The sequence below is a fragment of the Anguilla rostrata genome, chromosome 17, assembly GCF_018555375.3.
Source record: "Anguilla rostrata isolate EN2019 chromosome 17, ASM1855537v3, whole genome shotgun sequence".
Taxonomy (NCBI): Eukaryota; Metazoa; Chordata; class Actinopteri; order Anguilliformes; family Anguillidae; genus Anguilla; species Anguilla rostrata.
In genome coordinates, this window is record NC_057949.1 from 30,023,157 (window position 1) to 30,049,458 (window position 26,302).

A 26,302-nucleotide genomic window follows, 5' to 3' on the forward strand; every position below is an offset into this window, starting at 1 on the left:
TTCTTACACCAGCTCCCTTTTATTCCTTTAAGTACTGTGTTCCAAGGGCACTTCATTCAAATATTTACATCCAGATCTTGGAATTTAATCATTTAACCCTTTGCCAGTAAATACAAAATGCAAACCCACTTTCTCACTGTGAAGATGTGTAGCTCACTAGCTTTGAACATTACTTTCAAATCCCATTGATCATTGAAAGTACCAAAATGGCCAAGTAGCTCCAAGTAGTTCAGACTTGTACTAAAAATAAATCAAGTGCATGCAATTATCCATAAAACAGCAGTTTGCATTCTGCATAGATGTAGCCAAGACAGCCTATGGAAACAAATGATTACATCTATGACCATACAAGAATGGTAATGTAGCAGTCTTACTTCAGTTAACCGTTTTGGCAATCTCAATATTTACTGGTGCTATTTGAGCATTACGATGTAAATCCACTGTCGTTTTATAACTGAAGAGATGGTACTCCAATCATGGTGTTTGAGCTATCACCTTTCCCATTGGCTCCCAATCAGTACCCACTAGTAAGTTGTGGGAGGACTCAAGGTGGGTAAAAAATACTTGCTCCACGTTATACATTGTCATTCACACGCATCACATTGAGCACTGCACCCATTACTTCCACAACTCGGTCTTGGACATGCAGTCTTACTGTTAAAACAATTTTAATTCCATATTTAAACATGTCTGGCTATATTTTCATAAGGGGTAACTCAGAAAAGGTCCGGTCTCCACACCAGAGTGTGTAGCATCTGCGTGAGTTCTGTCTGAGCTTGTCATCTGCCCACTTGCACACAGGACACGTACAGATCCTCTGGACCCAAAAAGCCAGCAGAGACCCTGCAGCTCATATAACACCAAACTGCAATTAGCACCAACTGGAACATTTTATGTACACCATATAAACAATGACGTTACAAAGTTTTCAAGTGCATTTTACAGAAGAGTATTTTCCAAAGGCAAGTCCAGATAACTAAGCAGTTGGTCATAAATAGATCTCCAGCTATGAGACACGATTCCTGAATGACCTGAGAAGTTCAAAAGTTCTTTTTTTCCCATACTGCTCTCTGCTCATTTTGTCATCTTTTCCAGGGCTCCTTCAGAGAGATGACCATCATCTGTACCATGTGACTCCCCGGGAGGCTAGACCCGGCTAGGTGCTCTGTGTTTGCTTCAAACGACTCCAGTGGAATGTCAACACACTTGAGGTTCCACTTGTGGAGCAAAGCTTCTATGGACCAATCAGCACTGAGATTAGGAGGAAATTAATTAGTACGCTCTGCAAAATGGAAAAAGTTCTGCCCACCTCTGTTAGGACATCAGAGACCCTACCTACCTTTCAGCATGACCTGAAGAAGTGTGTGTTAAGGAAATGCCTCTCCCTCTCTTCTCTACCCACTCCCCTCTTCCACATTTTCTCCATCCTTTATTCCTCTACCCCCCAAAAAACCCCTCTCTACCTGCCCTTCCACATGTTAATAGTGACAAATTATTACCTATCGCCAGTGTTATGGCCCAACCATTGTGCTCTCCTGTACTGCTGCTTGGGATTCTGGTGATTTGTGAATCACTTGTCTTTTCTTTGTGCTCTAATTGTAAGTCACTCTGGATAAGAGCATCAGCTAAAAGCCTGAAGCATGAGACGTAACTGTGAACGCTGTGTTTTGCATTGGAAACGGACCAGGTCTGTAATTCAGAGTGCAGTGGGCACACGTGTCCCTACCTTCTCTCTTGGTAGGCCGTCCAAAACTGGGCGTGAGGGCTTCTTCTCAGCAGGAAAGCGACAGTAAACAGGATGTCTTCAAAATCTGAATAAAATAAAACATGTAGTTGCACATATTTAAAATGCTCTGTCAAGAAGATTGGGTGGAGGCCAATTTACACCTGTGTACAACAAAGTTAGAACTGGCGCTGTATCAACACTCACTATACAAACAATGAATTCTGCAGTTTCCCTCCCGATAGTCTCTACTTAATTGCTAAAAAATTTACACCAGATGGATCTCTCCTAGGCACGCTTAGAATTTGATGTACTCCACCACAAAAGAACAAGCGCGAATCCACAATAGCTGTAACCGCACACATGCATGCATCCATGCACACACCCTCACACAAACACGTGACCTGTTCTTTGGCTCATGACCAGCCCTTCCACAAAATCTTATGCAAATCTGTGAATCCATTCGGGAGTTATGTGCCTTTTTGTGATAGGCCACGCCCATCGCCACGCCCCCTCTTGGTCAATCGGCCTTGACATTACATTACATTCATTTGGCAGACGCTTTTATCCAAAGCGACGTACAAAAGTGCATTTTCATCTTAGGTCATGACCAACGTCCATGCCAAATTTCAGCCTCCTGGGGCGAAAACTGTGGCTGCTACGGGGTGGGACACTTTTTGTGGACCAACCGACCGACCGACCGACAGAGCTATAGAGCTGCGGTCGCAGCTAAAAAATGGCAGCATGCACAAACTTCATTCAAAACCAGTCACATGGTCAGAGTAGTCACCTTCAGGCTCGTAGAAAACGTCCGATCCCAGGATGAAGTCGAGGGCAGGCAGGAGCAGCAGGCTGGAGGACACCTGCCCCCAGGTGAGTCCCACCACTGGCACCGACAGCTGGTTCACCTGGCAGGTGCGCCTGCAGTTATCCAGGCAGTGGGGGAGCTCGGCACTGTCTGACAGCGTCACCTGTGCCCCACACCTGGCCGCCAGCACACCTGGCAAGCTCACCCCCGCACCAATCTGTAACACAGGAGACAAACCGGTCTCTAAACAGTGGCACCTGCCATCTACCATGGTCCATTCAAATACAAAACGCACACATGAAAATTGTATCTTCATCTTGATGTTGTTGCTCTTTATAATATCTATTGTAATCATGCTTCATTTCTACTTAATGACTTGCCATAATTTTACTGACTTGTGACCTGTGTTTCTATTTATTCTAAGACCTTCGATATGCGCTTATTAGGTTGCATTAATTTGGCAGACGCATTCGTTTTTTGTACGTCGCTTTGGATAAAACGTAATGTAATGAAAATGGCTGCTAGCACTATTTTTCCAGATTTGCTGAGTAGGCGTGAAAATGCTCGTGTTCTGCGGTGTAGCCGATACATTTTTCACGTGACGTTCACCTCGAGCACTGTCTTTCCTTCCAGTTCCGCTCTGTGTGTCCACACGAACTGTGCCAGTACCACTGCGCATGGCCAAACGTACATCCCATACTGTGGATCCAGCACCTATGCACATAGGTTAAAAAAATAACAGTTAACAGTTTTATTAAGTAGCACGTAGCAACCTGACACTGACTAATTCTGAACAGGGCATGCTTGGCCATCCTAATGTACGTTTATAAATCTGCATAGCAAGAGGTATAAATGCTGTCGTTGTGTACTACAACTTTGAGGTCAATTACCATCCCGTTTCAACCTGGGAAAATGCGTTACGAATGTACGGTTCTATCAACTATCATACTCAAACGGACGCCATAACCCTGCTGAAAATTCCAGCTAAGACCAAACTGTTTCAAGATGTGTTTTCGACACTTCTAGCTGGTCTGTGGCAAATCAACGCTGGTTGAACTGGTAGAGTAAGCGGTCGGTCAACTGGTGGACTATAGGCTGGTCAGATGGAGAACAGCCAGTTGACCAGCTAAAAGTGTCGAAAACACAGCTTAAACCAACTTGGTCAGTTTAGGCTGGCGTAAAATGGAATTTTCAGCAGGGTATGTTCTCTACGCTAAGCAAAAAACACACAGTAGATAACCTCTGGGACTGAAACCGTAATCCGTGTCCGTAATTCTTTTTCTTCAAATGTGAATAGCTTCACTGCAATATTATGTGAGTCTTCATTTTCGCTCATTCTCATCCTTTCCCCCCTCTCACAGAACCATCACAGCACATGGAAATATTACGCTTGCTTTCCGCAGAGAAAAAATTAACAAACAGTCAGGAGGACCGCAAATATGGAGCGCCAATCAGGACAAAATTCATTAACAAAACGCGAAACCTTTTCAAACGTACAGCGTTCCGTTTCTCGGCTGTTAGTGCGCCATTAACCAAATTTACCACTTCCGGGCGACCTACCCGTAGCTACAGTTCATAGTTTTAATACCGCCTGAGTGAGACAACATCAGCTGGCCAATAGCACATACGAAATTTGGCACCTAATTAACTTCCTATTTCAATAAACATTTCACACCATTATCCTAACATGTCAAAGTGTGATTTCCTGTTAATACAGAAAACATTAGCCTATATACCTAATAATAGGACATGCTGTGAGTTTAGAAATAACAGTTAGGTTAGCTTAACTGGATATAGCATCTTTAGTGTTTTAAATGTGTGTTTTAAAAATAACATTTGTTGTAATGCCATAGTGTGTGAGTGAATTAATCCACATCTGCTTGACCCACATGTGGTCATGGATCATATTAGACGGTGAGCTAAGAAAGACTAGACAAAGTCCAAGCCACCTGGAGTGTAATAAATCCACACAACAAACAGCTGAATAACAGTACAGTGCATACACAATGAAAAGATACTATAATGTTATACACTAAGTGAAATTATTTTAAGGATTTTTACCCCTAATATCTGTCACATAATCCATCAACAGACCATGGCCTTTCTGGAAAAAAGTAAATAAAAATTATAAAAGTCACTGGTGCTTATCATCAAACCACAATTGTTTATTTAAATATATATATATATATATATATATATATATATATATTAGCCTGACAACTCGTGTTTGTGAGCGGCATAGAACAGCACACTTTGATGTTGGCCATAGATACGAAAGTGTAGTTCCTGTACACAAACTGATTGCTTTAATCAGCAGTTAGGAGGCACGATTGGCTCGTAAATAGGCCGGATAGTTATCGCAGTTCTGACCTAGTTAGCAGAGCGAGGAGAACAGATAAAAACATTGTAACTGGGCTCTGAAACCAAAGTTTGCCTACAATTATTGAATCTACCACGCCCACATTTTCGCTTGTTTTTCCACACCAGAGACGCTCTGAGATGCGGGATTTGCTTTGCCGTCCCCAAGGGGCACTTGGTCTAGAACACAATGCTACCGTATAAATAGCCTGAAGCATGTGATTTTGAGGTGGGGACCAAGGGCTAGTCTAGTCTACAGGGAGACCGAAGCATTCCTGCCCTGGTAGGTTGGGGATCACTCAGCAACACAACAGAAGGGAAAGAGTCACATGGTGGCCCAGCATGCAGCTGTGTGGGCAATGTGGAAAATGCCAGTCACTAGCAGAATGCAACTCTTTTTTTTTTTGTCTCACCAAAACAGGACTAGTATGTGGAGGCCGTATGGAAGGAGCGACAAAGGAGCTCACTGTGGCTTCTGTGGCTTCAGTGCCGATCGAAGGAAGCACTGTTTTTAATCCCATTCCCATCATGAGCCTGCTGCCAACTCCAGCGGGTACAGAACAGTATTTTACACCGAGGCTGTAATTCTGTGAGTGGGGAGTGTCTTACATACAGTAATAAGTGGTCACAGTTATGAGTTCTTCATGTGTGCCAGGAATTTCAGTTGGAATAAAACTGTCACTACAGTTCCCTGTCTTGGTGCATGTTATGTGAGGACCGCCCCTCCCAACACACACACACACACACACACACTCACATACACACAGACACACACACACACACACAGTCCTGATGTAGCGTTAAATGAACCACATACGGTGTGTGTGTGAGCAGTAGTGAACCAGAAACTGGAGCAGCTTGGGTTCACTGTGCAGACTCATAGCTTATGGGGACCCAACCTCTTCCTCCTCCTCCTCTGATCCTGCTTTCAATATAACACCTGTCCCCTGCTTGGCAATCCTGTCAGTAACCCCCCCCCCCCAGTGCTGAGTGGCATACGGGACTGACGAGGACAGGCGCCTGGCCACAGGTTGGCTGAAGCCATTTTATCACCTGTTATGAAACGTGACATGTGTACGCAAATGTTCACATACATGTACATAAATACACCGTCTCTCTTACATATATGCGCACATGACCAGATTCACAGTAACAGGACTCCTCCTAGCCCGGCGAAAGCCTCTCCCTTCAGCCTTTTCTCTTCTTTTTTTTGGTCTTTGCTAATTCACGAACGGCATCTGTTCGAGTCCGTCCTCCTGGTTTTATATTCTGATACTGATATCCTCTCATCTAAAATCATAATAGTAAACTTCTTCTACTAGGACTATATTTTGTAGTGACATAGCTGAGGTTTGCTGCCATTTTGAGGGAGAATTTCGCTGACACTACGGGCACCTACTCGAGCCACTCCTGCTACGCTCTCCTGCAGTTGGGGTAATCAGGTTCAGCCTCCTGCAGTGGCTATCGTCAGGCCCCACTCGCAGTGGCGTATCAGGTCAGGCTCCTCCTGCAGTTGGGGTATCAGGTCAGGCTCCTCCTGCAGTTGGCGGTATAGGTCAGGCTCCTCCTGCAGTTGGCGGTATGAGGTCAGGCTCCTCCTGCAGTTGGCGGTATGAGGTCAGGCTCCTCCTGCAGTTGGCGGTATGAGGTCAGGCTCCTCCTGCAGTTGGCGGTATGAGGTCAGGCTCCTCCTGCAGTTGGTGGTATCAGGTCAGGCCCCTCCTGCAGTTGGCGGTATCAGGTCAGGCCCCTCCTGCAGTTGGCGGTATCAGGTCAGGCTCCTCCTGCAGTTGGCGGTATCAGGTCAGGCTCCTCCTGCAGTTGGCGGTATCAGGTCAGGCTCCTCCTGCAGTTGGCGGTATGAGGTCAGGCTCCTCCTGCAGTTGGCGGTATCAGGTCAGGCTCCTCCTGCAGTTGGCGGTATGAGGTCAGGCTCCTCCTGCAGTTGGCGGTATCAGGTTAGTTTTCTGGAGCTGGGGGCGCTCAGGCTGGGTCTCAGGGGCAGAGAGGCCTACAGGTGGGTATGGTAAGGCTCTGAAGCTGCCCCACTGCTGAGTGCTGAGGGCAGTTTCGCTGGCTTTTAGCTCTGGTGCAATGTGAGCACTTTGAGGCAGAATCTATCTGCAGTTTGAATAAATGTAACCAGTCCTACAAGGCAAAGCCAATCATATCTGTGTGTCTAAATCATGTTGAATTTCCGTCAGGACATACGTGAGTGTGCGTGTTTGTGTGTGTGTGTATGTTTGAGTGTATCTGCGAGAGAGAGACAGAGAAAGAGTGACAGGGATAGTGAGTGTGAGAGAGACAGGGATAGTGAGTGTGAGAGAGACAGAGAAAGAGAGACAGGGATAGTGAGTGTGAGAGAGACAGAGAAAGAGAGACAGGGATAGTGAGTGTGAGAGAGACAGGTGACTGCTAGTGGTTACGGATGTCCAGTCCTTTTAATAAGTCAGTGTTCATATATTCTTAATTCTTTTGGGCATCAAAATTTAAGCATGCTGTACTCATATTGTTCTATTCTAGAAATCATAGCTCTAATGCTGATAACTACTATATTCATTTGTATACAACTGTAAGTAATCAATAAGGGTTTTACATACATGATATAATTAACTTGAAATATTATTATAAATATTGGTATATTGATAACCAGGTATATAAATAAAGGACAGAGCATGGCGATGTGATGAAAGTACATTACAAATATAATATAAATATATAATGTATATTTGTGAATATCATGTCAATCATCACGTGAACGTCAGACACACTAGTGTGCTTGATAGTATGTACTACCATGTGGACAAGAACAAAGTAGGCGGGCCTACGGCATGATGGGAAATGTAGTCTTTTCAGATAAGACCTACTTTTCAGCAAATACTGGAGCCCCCCCCCATGCAGTGTAAATCTTATCACCCCCAGCGGAACACAGCCCTGAAAGAAGCGTTGCCGTGGCAGCACGAGGACAGCTCTCACAGCTCATATCAGCCCCTGCTCTGGGTGTGGACCCCAGCTGAGCCGTCACTGATACACACACACGCTCTCAAACCGCCATTGGCTGCCAGAAGTGCATGCTGGTCTGAGCCCTCACAAACATATGGAGGATGATTCAGTGAAGCAATGGGCTAGCAGTTTTGCCTTCCACACAGGGAAATTATTTATTTATTTATTCTAAATGAGAAAGGACATATTATTGTGCAAAACTGTCAGTCTGGAATGTCTCAAAATTTGGCCAGCCCCATACGTTTGCTACTGCTTGGACAGTTGACACCGCAGTCACTGAAATGCATTAGGATTATGTGGATGAAACTGAAAACAGCTGGGATTTCGGTTGGTGGGATGAATGGGCAGTTTGACTGACAGATGGTCCAGGCACCCCAGCAGAGTGCCACAGCAGATTAGTCACCCACAGACTCAGATGCACAGCGACCCCCGAGCCTGAGCCAAGTGTGGGGTACCATGCATGTTACTGAGATCCCCCAAACTGCAGGACATTTCTGTGAGGCCCGGCTGCTCTCTGCCATGTGAAAATGGTCTATTGTCCTTAGCCTGAAAATGACAGCCACATACAGGGCAATATAAACTCAGGTCTGGATTTATCTGTACCGATTTCTTCTATTTATTTTGTGACACGTCAAGAAAGTCTTCTGCAGCCGTTAGGAGAGCTGGTGCTGTGTGATGATTGGAAGATTCAAATCTTGGCCATGTCAGTGGCAGTTAGGGCCACGAGTCGCAGGGGGGCCAAGTTCAGTCAGTAGTTTCAGTTGGGTAGAGTTCAGTCAGTAGTTTCAGTCGGGTAGAGTTCAGTCAGTAATTTCAGTCGGGTAGATTTCAGTCAGTAGTTTCAGTCAGGTAGAGTTCAGTCAGTAGTTTCAGTAGAGTAGAGTTCAGTCTGTAGTTTCAGTTGGGTAGATTTCAGTCAGTAGTTTCAGTCGGGTAGAGTTCAGTCAGTAGTTTCAGTCGGTTAGAGTTCAGTCAATAGTTTCAGTTGGGTAGAGTACAGTCATTAGCTTCACTTGGGTAGATTTCAGTCAGTAGTTTCAGTAGGGTAGAGTTCAGTCAGTAGTTTCAGTCGGGTAGAGTTCAGTCAGTAGTTTCAGTTGGGTAGAGTTCAGTCAGTAGTTTCAGTTAGGTAGAGTTCAGTCATTGCCGTGTGCAAATTTGATCCTGAGCCCTTTGTGAGGTAATGAGATCGGAGTTTGATGATTGGGTAACTGGGCTGAGCCACTAATTGGTTTTATAGACAGAATGTCCATTGTTGACTTTGAGCTCTGATTCACTTTCAATCTTTACAGTTTATTTATAGTCCTACTCCCGTTATCATGCATATATACAGCTGGATGATAAAATTTTACATAAATAAAGCTGTGTTGTGTACCATGCTTAAGAACACAAGAGCAGTTCTGAACTTGGGAATCAAATCTACAATCTTCACATCACCCACCAAGCTTGTTCACAATTACATCACACAGTGAAGTTGATACAACTCACATAATCATAGCTGGTCTGCAAAGGGATACAAACTTTGAGTCAGTATTAATACCAAAACTGTATGGAGGCTGAACACACTGCATCAGTACAAGTTTTTGCATGGAGTTTTGAAAGTAAATTTAAATTGCATGATTATAATTTTTGTATTTCCCATGTGTAGTGTTTAATTCCCCAGTATCGTAAGTAGGGAGATGAACATGAATATATATAACCAATGCACATCAATGTTTCTTCATCATTAAAGAGTAATAAGTGAGACATCAGCCTACTTAATACTTTCGTGCAGACGACGTTTACCGTGAAACCATCCCCCCCCCCCCCAACACACGCACGGTAAGCTGCATGTAGAGAGAAAATATCCCTTTAAATAGGATGGCCTCTTTCAGTTGGGCAGGTCCCGGGGAAATGACGCTCAGTTTAGAAGCGAGATCGCCTGCTTAAATGCGCAGGTTTATCTGATTGTCTTTAGTGGGAGCGCACGAGATGCTCCTGAACGCAGTGTGACCGTATTAAACCCGCGAAAAGCGTCTCCGAGGAGCAGCGACAAGCGAACAGTCCTAAGAGAAATATATCACATAAAAAGACTGATACACCAACAAAGAAAGTTTAATTTTGTTTAAAAACAACCAACCGAACTATGGCGCTATTCCTCGGTCTAGATTTTTCGTACGTCTTGCCTGCTGTTCTGTTCACGCTGCTTGCTGTTATTCTGGGATCTTCGTTCTTCAAGAAGCCAAAACCGTCCAAAAAGAAGGAAGACGATGCTGCTCGGGTGGAACGCACTGAAAAAGTCGAGCATTTCCAGCCTAAAGTGGAGCTACCTGAAGTGGCGCCCATTGTAGAACATAAGGAGGAGAAGGTTGAGCAGAAAGAGGCTGAAAGTGTGGCCGTGGCCCCGGTGGTTGAAGAGATGGGGGTCGTAGAGGAACAGCCCGAAACCACAGAAATCCAGGTAAAGGGGGCGCGGTCGCCAAAAGTTTTACACCGAATATTTTCCTTATTTTGTGTTGCCTGTTGCACAGAACGCGTTTTCTGTTGTCATGTATTCAAAATTGATTTTAAAATGTTTGAAAATATCAGTTTATTTGGTCCAATTGGTTTAAAGATGGACGAAAGTGCTGAAGGCTTGCGAAAACGCGATTACACGCGCCTTTGTCTTATCCGCTGCGTCACAGACCTGATTTAAACATCACGGCGAAAAGTTTTATTTTTTAAAAGTTACATCATTTTATTGCTTGCAACTGATTTAAAAGCGAGTGCAAACGCATTTGCCACGCGCATGGATTTTGTTTAATAATGGCTGACTAACACAAAGGGGTTTAAAAAAAAGTCATTGCGTGGTCGTTCTGCAACCATCCAAGTAGTCATATTTACTCTATACATATTTTTTCAGTAAGTCGTGCTCTACCTTTTAAGAACTCCTATACTGTCCACGCCGATCTGTGGACTTTTTAAAACGTTAATTTGTATTGCGAATTACTAATTTGCAATAAAAGCTTCATGAAGTAGACTATCACCTGTTATGAGATGATTTGTATGTTTTACTTTTTTATGATTTCCAAGGCGAATGTAAATGCTCCTGAGAATCCAGCACAATGCACTTAGTACATTGAGTCCTTTTTTTTTTTTTTTCTCCATCCGCTAGGACCTCCCCGTGCACTAAAACGCGCATTGAGTTTAGCCGATAACTGCCCGACATTAGCGACCAGGCTCGGGGTTTGACACCTGTCAGGCAAAGCAGCTCGTATTGTATCGCGTTCTCAAAGGTCAGCCGGCTTTGGGAAACGCAGATATCCTATATTTCGGCGTGCTTTTCTGACCTTTTCCGCGGCAGGCACATAGGAGCCCTTTAAAAGCCCTTGACTCCCGCAAGAATGTGCTCACCACTGCTGTAATGGGAGATGCACCCATACCATGAAGAATGCATCACAGAGACCACCTATATTTGGTTCCAAATGTATATGCCCTCTCTCTCTCTCTCGCTCTCTCTCTCTTTCGCCCTCTCTCTCTCTATATATATATATGTGTGTGTGTGTCCACACGCATGCGCACACACACGCATGTGTACACAGTGTGACTGGACTCTGTCCTGCTGTTGCTGTAGGATGAGGAGTCTGCAGTCTGCGTAGCACAGGTGGGCGTGACAGGCCAGAGTGTGAAAACCCTGCTGGTGTTTGAACAGGGGGGGGCACGCTGGGGGACGCGTGAACAGGGGGGGGGACACGCTGGGGGGGCACGCGCTGAACAGGGGGGGACACACGCTGGGGGGGGAGCGCTGACGGGGGGCATGGAACGTGGGGGGGCATGGGGGGGACATGCTGGAGGAGGGGACGTGCTGAATGGGGTGGGGGGCTGAATGGGGGGGGGGGCACCCACAGCATCCGCTGGTCTCTGATTCTACAGTTTGGCAAATTAATAGAGCTTGGACACTGGCCCAAGATTTGTAAACAGAGACAAAACAACAAAAGGGCATTTAACTTGCCATCAACAAGTGTGCGTGCATGGGACACGCGTCTGTGGGCGGCATGGGGGGGACATGCTGGGGAGGGACGTGCTGAATGGTGTGGGTGCGCTGATGGGTGGGCGGCACCCGTGCAGCATGGGCTGTGTCTCTGATCATACGTTTGGCACATTATGTATGCGCTTTGGATAGAAGTTTGCTAAATAAATAAATAAACGTAATGTCATCTCAGCTTCTGTTCCAGCAGCCTGCGTTGCCAGGGTGTTTCTGTGCGCACTCTTCCTATCTGCTGATCACACAGACACTATTCCTCTCTGCTGATCACACGGGCGCTATTCCTCTCTGCTGATCACATGGACACTATTCCTCTCTGCTGATCACATGGATACTATTCCTCTCTGCTGATCACATGGATAATATTCCTCTCTGCTGATCACATGGACACTATTCCTCTCTGCTGATCACATGGACACTATTCCTCTCTGCTGATCACATGGACACTATTCCTCTCTGCTGATCACACGAGTGCTGTTCCTCTCTACTGATCACATGGACACTTTTCCTCTCTGCTGATCACATGGACACTATTCCTCTCTGCTGATCACACGAGTGCTGTTCCTCTCTACTGATCACATGGACACTATTCTTCTCTGCTGATCACATGGACACTATTCTTCTCTGCTGATCACATGGACACTATTCCTCTCTGCTGATCACATGGATACTATTCCTCTCTGCTGATCACATGGACACTATTCCTCTCTGCTGATCACACGAGTGCTGTTCCTCTCTACTGATCACATGGACACTTTCTCCTTCTCTGATCACAACGAGGCTGTTCCTCTCTCTGATCACAGGTGTTTCCTCTCTAATGATCCTCCAAACGGGCGCTGTTCCTCTCTGCTGATCACACGAGTGCTGTTCCTCTCTGCTGATCACACGGGTGCTGTTCCTCTCTGCTGATCACACGGGCGCTGTTCCTCTCTGCTGATCACACCAGGCTCACATGGTCTCTGCACTTCTCCTCGCAGCCCTGAAAACAGAGCCAGTCCTGTTCCCTGCCTCTGTTCTATAAGGGATAGTTTTTTCTGCTGCTTGCTAAATGAGATCCTTTCCAAACTGTAAAGCCCCCTGGGGCTGGGGTTGGGTCTGGGAGGGGGGCTGGGGTTGGGTTTGGGGGGGGGGGGGTTAACGGGTGCAGAAAGCTAGCGAGTGAACATATGAACAGTGTTGCGTTTCACTGGTAGCCAGCAGGGCCAAAAAAAAGAACAACCTACCCTGTCTGACGCTCTTCTATAACCCAATACTCGCTCCGTGTGTTCACTTGAACATACGATACGTTCATAAAAACATGCAGCAGCTCAATTTAGCCTACAGGACGATAATGCCAACAGTCTGCTGCATTTAGCAGAGCTGTGAATACTACAGTGTCCTAAGCAGAAGTAGGTGAGTTGCTTGCAGGATGTATGCACTATGCAGTACTTGCGTTAGTTCAGTTAAAAAAATAAAAAGGCTAACAAAGATATATAGTCTTGTGTTTGCTATGGAGCTCTTGCGATTGAGGTTTTAGTTATCTGTGCGGTCCAGTCCTGCCACCCCCCCCCCATGTCTCAGCCCCTGCCTGGGTAGCAGGCATGTTTAAGAAACGTGCTCCGAGCCATGTCTGCCGTCACCCCCGCAACTGTACCCATCAACCTTTGTTCTTCTTCGCGGTGTAGAAACGCTCAGTCTGACGCGTCCTGCCGCCATGGCGGTTCCCCAGCAGCCCCCCCCCCCCCCACCCCCCGTTCCGAATGCTCCCAGATAGTCATGTATAGTGCTGCTATAAGGCCAGGCCCCACAGTCCTCCTTACGCTCTGCTTATGTAACTCCCCCCACACAGAGAAGGAGGGGTCCCCCTCTAGAAAACTGAGCCTTGATAAAAACCACCGTGGAAAAAAGTGCAGCAGTAGAATTGCTCAATCTGATACTTTTTTTGTCTTTTCGAGGTCAAAGTCTATATTGTCGTCCCCTCCCCACCCGCCGCCCCCCCCCCCCCCAACAAGTTTTTAGAGAACAAACATCTGGCTGTACATGCCTGTGAATGTGCCACACTTTAAAGCACTCCCCCCTCTGGCAGGAAAGGCCCCCTCCTCCTCCCCCTCCCCCCCTTTGGGCTGGAGCATTCATAGGAGCACCCCCACAGTTCACGCTGGGTACCCCACTCCTTTCCCCAGCTCTGCACTGATTTAGTCAATGCAGACCCCAGACCTGAGACCATTAGTGCAACACAGAGCCCTCCAGACCAAAATGGATTAATGTTTAAAAAAAGAGAAGCTTAAAAAATATATAAAGAAACTTCAGTGTGTCTCACTTGTCAAACCTAAGATATATGAGCAAGTTTCACCCCCCCCTTCTGAATGCCTCTGTGAAAGCCCAATCGGGCTTCACGACCTTTGGACATGTGTACATGGCATGTTTGCCTGGTCAACGGTGTCAGATTACGTGCTTTTCTTCCATTTTTTTCCTTATGTTCTGAGAAGCTGATGAGCTGGCACTTGTCACGTCTCTTCTGAACCTTCTGTAGGAGGAGTCCAGGGTGCCTCCTTAAAGAGGTCCTGTCTAAATGGCCATTGTGCAAAATGGTATCGGATTCCCTATTTGAGAAACTTGTTCAGAAGGGCCATCAAAAGTGCTTTTGTAAACATGGTTACATCATCCTGTGATCAGTCATAAACACTCCCTATAGATAGTCTCCACCAGCAACAGCCGGTCATGTCTGGGAGACCTTCCTTTTCTATCTTTATCTTTTCCAGCGTTCTACTTCTTTGTTTGGATGTGCAGTAGACATTGACCCTTTAAAGAGTAGGCTTTTAAAAGTGTTTTGTTCAAAATTATAAGTCAGTGTTAAAGAACTCCATTGCCTTTCAGTTACCAGCAGTAATTGTTACATCAGCATTAGAGTGTTCAGTGAAGAACATTCTAATCACATAATCGTGATCTTACACCTTAAAGGGTAAAGCACCTGAAATGGACCAACATTGTTTAACTTGTTTGCCCCCCAAAAAAACGAATTTTGATTAAACAAAAACGTACGTGCCATTTAAAATGGCTTTCACGCAAATGTAACACGCAGTCCAGTTCCCAAGCCGAGCACGGGTTGCGTGTTCATAAAGCCACTGGACTGGCAGCATGTCCCCAACCCGCCGGACTGGCAGCATGTCCCCAACCCGCCGGACTGGCAGCATGTCCACAACCCGCCAGACTGGCAGCATGTCCCCAACCCGCCGGACTGGCAGCATGTCCCCAACCCGCCGGACTGGCAGCATGTCCACAACCCGCCAGACTGGCAGCATGTCCACAACCCGCCACACTGGCAGCATGTCCCAAACCCGCCACGCTGGCAGCATGTCCCCAACCCGCCAACTGGCAGCATGTCCAAACCCGCCACCTGGCAGCATGTCCCACAACCCGCCGACTGGCAGCATGTCCACAACCCGCCCGCTGGCAGCATGTCCCAACCCGCCACGACTGGCAGCATGTCCCCAACCCGCCACGCTGGCAGCATGTCCCACAACCCGCCGACCTGGCAGCATGTCCAGCAACCCGCCGGCTGGCAGCATGTCCCAACCCGCGGACTGGCAGCATGTCCGCAACCCGCCGACTGGCAGCATGTCCCCAACCCGCCGGGCTGGCAGCATGTCCCCAACCCGCTGGACTGGCAGCATGTCCACAACCCGCCAGACTGGCAGCATGTCCACAACCCGCCAGACTGGCAGCATGTCCAAACCCCCCACACTGGCAGCATGTCCCCAACCCGCTACACTGGCAGCATGTCCCCAACCCGCCACGCTGGCAGCATGTCCACAACCCGCCACGCTGGCAGCATGTCCACAACCCGCCGGACTGGCAGCATGTCCACAACCCGCCGCGCTGGATGTCCACCGCCGCTGGTGTCCAGCGGATGCGATGTCCCACGCCGACTGGGTCCGCTCGCCGATGCGCTGTCTGTGCCTGGGGCTCCATGTCAGCTCAAGGCCCCATCTGTCGTGGCCGGCCACCCTGTCCTCAACGCTCTGTCCACCATCCCCTCCTCTCCGTCCGCCATCCCCTCCTCTCCGTGGAATGTCAATGTGGCACGCCATATATGGTAATGTTTACTTGAGTGAGGGGTGGGGGGGGTGGGAACGGTGTGCAGCTCTGCTAATGGGGCTCTTCTGAGGTTCGTGAGAGAGAGAGAGAGAGAGAGAGAGAGAGAGAGAGAGAGAGAGAAGAGAGAGAGAGAGAGAGAGAGAGAGAGAGAGAGAGAGAGAGAGAGAGAGAGAGAGAGAGAGAAGAGAGAGCAGAGAGAGAGAGACAGACAGAGAGAGAGAGAGACAGAGAGAGAAGAGAGAGAGAGAGAGAGAAGAGAGAGAGACAGAGAGAGAGACAGAGACAGAGACAGAGCAGAGACAGAGACGAGAAGCAGACAGACAGAGAGATCGAGAGAGGCAGACAGACAGAGAGAGAGAGAGAGAGACAGAGACTCAATATTTCGCTGTCATGCACTCTCCGTCTGTGTATTTGTGGACATCGGACAGAATGTTTCTGTACATTGGACTGGGGTTAACTTTGGAAGCAGTTTATGTGGGCTTTAGTTAGATAGGAGCTGAGTTGGACTCTGTGACCTGTGTGTGCATGTGTATGCGTGTGTGCAGTACATTTATTTTTTTTGTCCTTTTCCTGCTTGTGGTTCTGAATAGTCCTGGGCTAAAATGAAAAAGAAGCTGAGCGGCTGGGCTGCTGCAGGGCAGGACGCTGCAGGCTTAATGTCTGCTTTGCACTAGTGTGGAATAACACCGTGTACCAGCGAGAGCGCTTTAGAACATTCCTCTCTGCTTCCTTGTGTTTGTCTGGCTCTCAACAGTAGCCTGTGGTGGAATCTGTGAGGCTGTGAGCTGATTGGTGGTCTTCTCTGCTCCCCCCCCCCCCCCCAAAAAAACAACTTCTGCTTGGAATTTCCCTTTGAAGCACTGCCGTTCGCCATTTCGAGGCCAGCACTCGTTTCTAGACCTCTCTAAAGCAGGGTCTCCATTTTGCAGCCTCTCTTAAGGAAGGGCATCTGTTGCCTCAAAAAGTGGGCCTCGGGCCCTCTGGCCCCTGCCATCTTTGAGGCTCCACTCTTCCTGGCTAAGTGCCTGCATGCTGTCCACGTCACGTGACCTCCGTCCACGTCACGTGACCTCCGTCCACAGTCTCGCACAGGGTCTGAAGATCTTTGGGTGTGCTTTCTGGTGTGCTGGACATTCAGTCCTGATGAGTCATGGCTGTGGAATTGGGGGAAAAAATGGCATGTGCCAGGGGGAGGGGAGAGGGAGAGCATGAGGGAGGAGTTTCCTTTCAGGACGATTACCCAGTCCACCTGTGAACTCATCAGAGGTGGAAAATCCAGGTTCAGAAAGTAAAAGTCCTCCCCAGTATTTTGTGCCAGTCACCTGGATTTGCTAATTAGCACAATTCTTCTGCCAGGAGAGAAGAACTGTGCACTCATTGGTGAAATCGGCTGGCTGAGTTCATGGGTGGAAGAAACACATGGCTGGGCTTCTACTTTCTGACCCAGCCACTGGAGGCTATAGCGAGGCGATTGCCCAACGCTGATCACTCTGGCCACAGTCAGCGGGATTGTGTGGATTCTGGACGGGAGACAACCATGGGTGCAGTCAACAGCCTTCCTCATGTCATCTGAATGAAAGGAGGAATAACACTGAATACTGTGCTGAAGTGAAACATCCCCCCCCCTCGCCACAAAATCTTGATGTCCCTCTCTCATCCTGTGCACCAAGGTGACACCACAAGTCTTCAAGCCTCTATATGGACAGCGACCCTCCTGGTAGTCTGGTTGCCAAGAGACTCTCGTCACCATGGCGCCCAATGTGTGAGACCATTACAGGGCCTGGGTTGCCATGGAGAGGGGCGCAGAGGAAGTGCTTTAAGCGCATGCCGCTCTGTCACAGCGCTTTGACCTCAAGCTCTTTCCAGGTGGCTGATTGACGACACTGGAAACAAATGTTCCGGCCTCCATTTTGTATGACTAGCAGCGGCAGGCATTTGTGAAAGATGACTGTTTGGGCTGGACTGATCCAGGGTGTGTCAGAAGGGACAGCTGGACCTGCTCACATTGGCTTTCCCAGCTCTGGGTATTTAGAACAGGTCTGTTTTCAAGCAAACCGAATCCCTCATGTGTCATCCTTACTGCCTCAAGTGTGTGCGTTTGGCCTTCTGGGCATGGGTGGTTAGGCAGGAATTCATCCAGTTTGCTTCTGAAGGACAAGAAGTCTACAGCCCCCCCCCCCCAAAATCTCCGACTGACGGTCTGAAAGCTGCTGAGCATGAAATTCTGCCTCCTCCCGACTGCCGTGAGCTTCAAGCAAATGCAAACCCGCCATGTTTGCTGTAGGAGTGGCAATCGCGGCTAAAGGACGCCAGGGGCCTTGAAAAAATGAACAATGTCAACGGACTCCTGAGGGAGGGCCTTTATTCCCACACCTGAAGGTCCAAGTCCATGACAAAGCCAGCCCTTTCGAAGCTGCCCCAAGAGTAACAACTGGCAACGGCAAAATAAGTTTCTAGAACTCCCCTTGAAACACTTACAATGGATGGCTGTTCAAACACTGAACATTTGAGTTGCCATGATCCGCTCAAAATGATCATATGAGGGACGTATGGTCTTAAGAGAGGAGTAACCACTTATCTTTTAGTTACTTTCATGATTCCTTTGGATGAGTCTCATTTACATTTGCACCACAGATTGAGGAATGTGAATGAGTAAAACCAAGGAAGAAGGGAGTCTGCCATTCCTGTCAGTGGGAAGCGAAGCATTGTGGGACTGAACTGTTGAACATTTTCAGCGGCTGGATCTGCACTCCTCAGGAAATGGTTGCACGGCTTGTTGCCACAGTGTGGAATTCCAGACTCTTCTGTGTGCTTAGATGGGGGGAGGGGAAAGGAGGGGGAGGGACTGCATCCTGTATACCAGTCTCTCTGTGTGCATCAAATCTTTCTCTCCTCTTCTCGGCACTAATCAAGTTTCTTTTGATTGGTTTCAATGTCTTGGGAGGACGGCAGTTCTGTTGGTGTGTAATTGTTGGAATTGTCCCCCGGGCTCAGTAGCTCCGTGTGAAAACCGTCGCTGAAGATTCATTGCAGCCCTGTTGAGATTCAGAGCGCACCAGGGGGCCCAGTAAACACCAGTGCACCCTGACGTGGACGGAGAAGACAGACTGCTGTGTGCTTTGCCACCCCGGCCAGGACCCACAGACCAGCTGAAACCTGCTGTTGACCAAGTCAACCTTTATTACCTCTTCCTGGCCCAGGCGGTGCATTCCTTGAGCTCAGCCAACTGGCCGTTGGGTGATTTTATTTTTATATTTTTATATTTTTGGGCCAGCCAGTTGGCAAAGCTGAATCCCTCCAGGCTCAGGCACTACGTGGTAATGATTAACAAAAATTGACAAATTTTATGCATTAAAACCAGGTGAAAGCACATCTTCATATGCAGTCCCCAGGTAGGGAGCACGAATAGGACTCTGCTCTGCTACCAATGTGCCATATCATTCAAATGAAATCTCGTTTCCATAAAAAGAGCCGCGGTAAGTAGTGTTGGCTTCCAGTACTATGAGGCGCGCTGGCCAGGCCATGGCTGGGGGCATTTGGCTCTCGTCTGAGATAAACGGCTCCTTTGTTCCCTCCACTGAAAGGTGCACTTGGAGCAAGGGGGGGGGGGGGTTCTGGTGGAGGTCCTGTCCGTGTCAGGGGAATGGCAGTGCTGGGGCCCCAGGGTGGAGGGGTGCAAATTGGTGCCGCTGCTTTGTCCAAGTGTCACCAGCAGAAGTCGGCGAACACGTTTCAACCTGCGAGGCTGCAAATGACACCTGTCACTCAGGTGAGGAGCCTGGCATTCGCACAGTTTACTGTCAAGCTGACTTAAGCCTGCTAAGGTGGACATTACGCAGTGGACAGAATCGGTTCAAATGCACCTTATGAACACTGGTGGAGGGTTTCCTGTCATTTGGAAGTTGTGCTTATTCCTTTAAGGTTTGTGAGACCACATATGTGACTAGAATGTTCTGAACTGAACATTCTAATGCCGATGTCACAAATCACTACTGGTGATTGAAAGCAACGAAGTTCTAGAACACTGACTTAGAATTTTGAAAAAAAGATAAAGGTGCTACCAATGGTGCTCTCTGGGGAATGAGGGGGGGGGGGGGGGCAGCAATGAAGGGAAATGAGTAAACATAAGGATGTAAATATAATAAAAAGAAACTTAAAAGGCCACTGCATTATTAGTAGCAATTATATCAGCAACTCCTCTTCCAATGAAGGAGAATTATATCCATACTGAACTTGCTATGTTGAACAAATGCTAAGGGACGTACTAGTCCAAAGACTTTGTGAAGTGAAACTTGCGTTTCTTCTTTCAATGGTGTGTCTACTTCTGGACGCATCTTGCTTTACTTTGACTTCACAGTGCGCCACGTGTCCCCTTTCAGGGGGCTGGCCCGAGCCTTTTAAAAGAGAGAAGATTACGGAGGCAGACCCAGAGCTCTGGGATTGGGACTGCTACCAAATAAAACATTTCGCACATTTCAATTACTGCTAATAAGATTAGTTGGGTACTGTCCGTTAATTGGTGTGAATGTGTGCTATGGTTTACCTGCTTGTGTGTGTGCGTGCGTGCATGTGGTGTGCGTGCGTGTGCGTGTGTGTGTGTAGCATACAGAAAGAACAACAGCAGAAAATGGTGTGGAGTCTGCCAGGTACTCTGAAAGAGTCGCTGGTTGATTTCCATCCATTTTTAGCAAAGTGTTCAGACCGCAGCGGCAAAATGGAGGAACCCGAGTGAACTGGCACATTCCAGCTGTGGCTGAGCGCATAATTACACCCAGCCCAACACGAGAAGGTTTTCTGTCAAATACGTGTTTTTCACAGCGGTGCAACACCTGGGTAGAAAAGAGGAAAGCAGTGCGCAGTAGCTTCAGGAATCGGCGCTGGTGTGTAACCGTACTGCACAAACAGAGGAAAGGTCCGACTGAAGCACCGCTACTGTCGGCTGCAGGGGCGGTGTGCTCCTGTCCCCTGCACCTAACCCCCCCCTCCAGCCCCCCATACCAGCCTCCCCCCCAGCTCAGGGCTGCTCAGAGCTTCAGTCTCAAGCGTTTCTTTATTTCCCTCCTCTCTCCCTTTTACGACAGGAACCTGCCCCAGAACCAGAACCGGAACCAGAACCGGAGGCGGAGCCTGAGCCGACCCCCAAACCCGCCCCGGAAGAGGAACCTGTTCCTGAACTCATCCCGGGAGACATCGAGGACATCGAGCCCGAATCCCTGGACAAACCCCAACCGGAGGAGGAGCCCGTCGCTGAGACAGAGCATAACGGTATGGTGGTGCTGTGGGGACGTTCATGGGTGGAAAAATTCAGGAACAGCTGGTGGGGTTTTAAGCAAATGACCTTAATGCATATTTACGTGGGGATAAAAAATAAAAAATAAAAAAAACGAATAACAAGCCACATTATCACTTATGTTTTTATTAAGCCTGAACATCGCTGTTTGTAGGCTCAGGACATCCTGTCCAAGATGTTTTCAGATCCTGTGCTGTATATTTGCATTTTTACCTGGTATTTTGTTAACATTATGGTATGGTTTTGAGTAAGGAAAACTGAAAATGCTGAGTAAGCATTTGACTACCGCTGCTTGTGGAGTTGTGACAACCGTGCGAGCAGGTTTGCACATGACCAGCAGAGCTCTGCTGTGGAGCAGAAACATTCCCAGGGTTCTACCAGAGCCTCTTCTCTCACGTTCGAAAAATATTCCCCTCTTTACCTCACTGCACAGGAGAGCGAGAGAGAGAGAGAAGTGTGCTGAAGTTCAGCGCAGGCTTTGAGTCTCCCACTGGTACAGCACAAAAGGGAGCATTCATACACTCCCACTGACACACATACCCAAACGCTCCTGCTCACTGGCACTCACTCACTGACACACACACACAAACACAGACACACACACAGGCACTCACTGATACATACACTGACACACACACACACTCACTGATACACACTGATACATACACACACACACACACACACACACGGTAACCTGTAACCCACACTGAAGAGAGCTTTGTTTTTGAAGCAACCTTTGTATGTGTCCACCTCCTGCAACAAAACAACCCCGGTTCTCCAGTTTCCCCACCGAAAGGCTCAGCGCCATAATGGCTGAAGATCATGTTCTGGTGAACGTTGGGCTAGCGGGATCTGCGTGTGTGGAGTCTCTATGCCTAATACAGAGGTATCTGAAGTTAGGGGGGGATGATCTACTTAAAGAACAAATATCCACTTTACCCCAGGGGTTTGCATAGCTGTTAACATCATTTGAGGCCACCGGCATGATGTTTAAACTCAGAGGCTTTATGGTGGTCCCTACAGCACAGAGATTATTATGGTCCAATACATGCAAATCAGACCTATGACAGACTGCTGAAAAAAACACGGGGGGTGTTATTCAGGCTACACTTTAATGTGACCTTTTCAGAAACATCACATGCTAATTTATGGTTATTGTATTTAAACTACATTTAAATAAGAACCATTCCATCCTGTTGATTTTCATCCCAACACCCAGGTCATTGCAACATTTGTTTATGTTTGACATATTTATGGTTAAGTTTCTCAAGTGGGCGGCACAGACACACAATGATACGCCTGTCATGTAAGCTCCTAAGTTTTGATTGTAGACACACAAGAGTAGCCTTTTCTGTATTTGTTTCAGGAACAAAGATGTGTGAACTAAGATATCACATGACAGCAACAATTTAGAACATATTAGAATGATTGTAATAATAAAGTATAAACAATGGCTATGCATATTTTAAGTGTGTTTACACTGTCGCTTGCACTTACTTCTCAAACACGTATTATTGGAAAACGTCGCCACGCAGTCCTGGTCTATGGTGGGTGGCGGTTCCGATGATGCAGTACCTTTCTTTGCCTGCAGATGACAGTGCGGAGCACGACTTGTCCCCAAAGTACAGCCCTGGGAAGAAGAGGACCACCCAGTTTGAAGAGATGATGACCAAGGAGGAGCTGGAGGAAGAGCAGAGGTAAGAGGCGTGGCTTAAACTCCACTAACTCCTCCCTCCTTCCATTTTTCTCTCTCCTCACCCCATCCTCTGCTCATTTGTGCAGTCTATTGCAGTACTCTACACATTTGCCATTATAAAAATCATGCCCTGAGTGATAACTGGCAGGATTCCAGAGGGCTATTTGAACATTCAGGTACAGAGGTATTCAGAAGGGTGCTTTGGGTACACTCTGTATCTATAATAGTCAAAGTTTATTCCATAAAGGCACTCGCCCCAGAAGCACTGACATCGCTCATTTAAATCTGGGCAAGAATCACTGACTACTTCTGGGTCTGTACGAAGAATTTTCCATATCTGGATAACTTGGAGACCCTTCATACTGGAGATGAGGAGGCAAAAGCACAGTTCCATCACTGGCCTGTATGGGGAAAGGGACACGGTGAACGTGTGTTGTCAGTGGCGATAAAAGAATACGATATAAATGTTAAAAGGTTTTTAAAAGAAAATCTGTTATTCCCCTCTGGAGTCAGTGGAGCTGTCGCCCTTTGTCTCTCGTTGCTAGGCGACTTTCATGATGCCTAACATCAAACAGCCATGGTTCCAAACCCTGTCCTTGGAGATCTACCACCCTGTAGCTTTTCACTCCAACCCTAACAAAGCACACCTCAATTAGGCTGCCAATTAGCGTAGAATCAGGTGTGCCAAAGAGGGGCTGAAATAATAAACCTACAGGCGGTAGTCCAGGAACAGGGTTGGGAACCGCTGCTATAGTCTGTGTCCAAAGCAGCTTACTTGCCTACTGTTCAGTATACAACTTGTATACACAACAGTAGGTAAGCAAGCTGTTTTGGACAGGGCCATATGGACCTTACCCATTGTAGTGGGTGACGTGGCCAGCAAGGTGCACTGGATTACCTGCGCATGCTTTTTTAACCGCACTGCTCCCTGCATGTAGACGGCTGGTCTTGCACACAATGAAGTGGACTTTGATGAAGCAATTCATGCACATATTCAGTTTTATCCTTTTTTTCTTCCTGCAAAAACAAAAACAGTGTAAGTGGAATGTTCATTGGCAGTTGTTCCAACTAGCTGTGTCTAACTGTTTCTCCTATAAAACGCCTAATAATTAACTGCTGAATAATCAATAAATCAAAAACCCATTACACATATGACTACCTTGATACTTTATTTTTCATAAAAGCAAATAGTTAAATACAGTTAAATGCAAAAGTATTGGGACAGTGACACATTTTGTTGCTTTGGCTCCAGATGGCCAAGAAACACCTTTGCTCCCTTAAAAAACTACGTAGAAAATTCATTGCAAATATATCTATTGTTTAATTGCAAATATATTTTCTCATATATAGCAATTGTTGTTTTGTATTTACATAATCCATTTAGTGTTCACGGCATCGAATACATATCAAACTGAGTGAATTGTTGCCACCTGCCCACTACGCTAGGCTGCAATTACAGCAACATCAGCGAAACAGTCCTAAACACTTAACCATATATCATCCCTACACAACTCATACCAATTCATTCCGAAAAATACTTTACAACTAGTTAGCATTGCCACACGCTTAAGACGGACTGATAAATTACTAGTTGCATTCGTAAATGATCAGTTCGGTATCTCGGTAGCAATAGCGACCACATGTATAGGCCAAACATTTATATTTATATACCGTACTCTTAGAGCTTACTCTCTTCCGTTTTGTTAGCCTGTTTGTCGTTCACTAACTTTACTGCAAGATAGCACTGTGCTAGCTAACTACACAGATCGCGAGTGCAGTTTAATGTAACCGAACCAAACCTTTTTTTACACACGAAATATTAATATACATACATAGAACTAAACAGAAGGTCGTGGTGTAATATCGTTATGACTACTAAGTAGCTATGGCTGTGACTATTATTTACACGTATTTAATGTGGCCCTATAGACTGTTACAGTTAGCAAATACAAAAAGGGCGTAAATTGAAAACTGACCGTTGCTTTTTGACCGTAATGCATAGAATTAGCTCCAGGGCGTTTTGTGAGTGCCCTCTGTCGGCGTGGTAGTGTTACTTCACCCTGATTATTTACAGGTTGCTGATGAATGGGTAAAATAATACATTTTATTTTGGGGGGGGGCAGGCAGGTACACTTAAGGATTTTTTTAAAAACTAAAATATCTCTTTGCGCCACACTGGCATGGTACATTTTGGAGGAGAGCAGGGGGGAAAGCATTCACGGTTCTGTCTGGTCCAGAGTTCACAGATCTCTCTGTGGGCCTGTTCGTGGCTCTCCATTCTTGCGTAGAGCTCCCAGCCCTGCCCGTACGATTTCGGGAGAAACGTGCAGAGACCTTAGATCAGCAGCCATTCCCCCTCCCTCTCCCACACATGTACTTGTGCTTCAAATTACATAATAGTCTAACGTGTTATGTAACACGGAACACAGGTCTTCAGTCTGGTCGGTTCTAAATGGTAAATGGTAAATGGACTGCATTTATATAGCGCTTTTATCCAAAGCGCTTGATTGATGCCTTTTGTGCCAGAGCAGTTGGGTTGGTGTCTTGCTCAGGACACTTCGACATGCCCAGGCGGTTTGAACGCAACCCTCGACTGCCAGACGTTCTCCTGAGCTATGTCGCCTGTGAGAGGTTCTGCATGTGAGGTTCTGCATGTGAGAGGCCCAGGGGAGTGTGTTGGGAACAAGAGCGTGGGTGTGTGTGTGTGTGGGCACATGTGCATGTGTGTTTGTGTGTGTGTGGGCACACGTGCGCATATTGTGTGTGGGAATGGAGTGGGAGGGGGTGTCGGTGTGTATGTGCGTGAGTGTGAGAAGGCATGTTCGTGTGTGTGTATGCATGCATGTGCACATATGTGTGTGTGAGAGCAAGCGAGTGAGAGTGGGAGGGTGTGTGTGTGTGTGTTAGAGGGAGAGTGACAGTGGGAGGGTGTGTGTATCTCTATGTGCGTGTGTGTGTGTTAGAGGGAGAGTGACAGTGGGAGGGGTGGTTTCACATCTGTCTGTCAGGTCTCTCTCTGATTGGTGGCCCTGATTCATCTAACAGGGGAATTTCATCATGTCCCTAAAATAAACCCGCGTCTCAGAGCGGGGGAGGGGCTGGAACCACGTTTGTGGTTTATTGTGTTCCCATGGAGCAGAGAAGAGGGGCGGGCATTGGGGGTGGGGTGGTGGGGGGGTCTGTGAGAGAGCGAGTATGGGGGGGTGTTGAATTCAGTGTTCCAGCTGGTTTTCCTTTTTTGTCTACTCTGCCTCATTTGTTTGAACGGAGGAAAATATGAACATCCTCCCATGTAAGAAATTTCAATTGACATTTAAATATTTGCAAAAACTGAAGCTGTGTCC

At 47.1% G+C, this 26,302-nt stretch overlaps 2 protein-coding genes and 1 long non-coding RNA gene across 9 annotated transcripts in view; 1 reads left to right on the plus strand and 2 right to left on the minus strand.

The window, feature by feature from the left end:
* Positions 1 to 22,897, minus strand: mettl23 (methyltransferase 23, arginine). 4 transcript variants are annotated; one of them, XM_064315939.1, is made up of 5 exons: positions 22,760 to 22,897; positions 3,141 to 3,245; positions 2,514 to 2,748; positions 1,727 to 1,811; positions 1 to 1,251 (listed from the first exon to the last, which is right to left on the minus strand). In XM_064315939.1, the coding sequence occupies exons 2-5, from the start codon at positions 3,222 to 3,224 to the stop codon at positions 1,083 to 1,085; spliced, it is 573 nt and encodes a 190-aa protein (XP_064172009.1). In that variant the 5' UTR covers positions 3,225 to 3,245; positions 22,760 to 22,897; the 3' UTR covers positions 1 to 1,082. The 4 variants fall into 4 exon arrangements, with proteins under 4 accessions (XP_064172009.1, XP_064172011.1, XP_064172010.1 ...); XM_064315941.1 differs by lacking the exon at positions 22,760 to 22,897 and adding an exon at positions 4,029 to 4,051; XM_064315940.1 differs by lacking the exon at positions 22,760 to 22,897 and adding an exon at positions 3,920 to 4,010.
* LOC135243851 (matrix-remodeling-associated protein 7-like) overlaps positions 9,799 to 26,302 on the plus strand; it is a 24,556-nt gene continuing 8,052 nt past the window's right edge. The window contains exons 1-3 of one of the 4 annotated variants that reach the window (XM_064315935.1): positions 9,799 to 10,332; positions 21,054 to 21,245; positions 22,868 to 22,959. In XM_064315935.1, coding sequence (XP_064172005.1) covers positions 10,018 to 10,332; positions 21,054 to 21,245; positions 22,868 to 22,959 — 599 coding nt within the window. In that variant the 5' untranslated portion in view covers positions 9,799 to 10,017. Of the gene's footprint in view, positions 10,333 to 21,053; positions 21,246 to 22,853; positions 22,960 to 26,302 lie in introns of all 4 variants that reach the window. The other 3 variants (XM_064315934.1, XM_064315936.1, XM_064315937.1) reach the window with 3 other exon arrangements.
* Positions 23,206 to 26,302, minus strand: part of LOC135243859 (uncharacterized) — a 25,567-nt gene continuing 22,470 nt past the window's right edge. The window contains exons 2-3 of the long non-coding RNA XR_010326814.1: positions 23,857 to 23,975; positions 23,206 to 23,359 (exon numbers count right to left, since the gene is read on the minus strand). This is a non-coding gene — a long non-coding RNA (uncharacterized LOC135243859). The remainder of the gene's footprint in view (positions 23,360 to 23,856; positions 23,976 to 26,302) is intronic.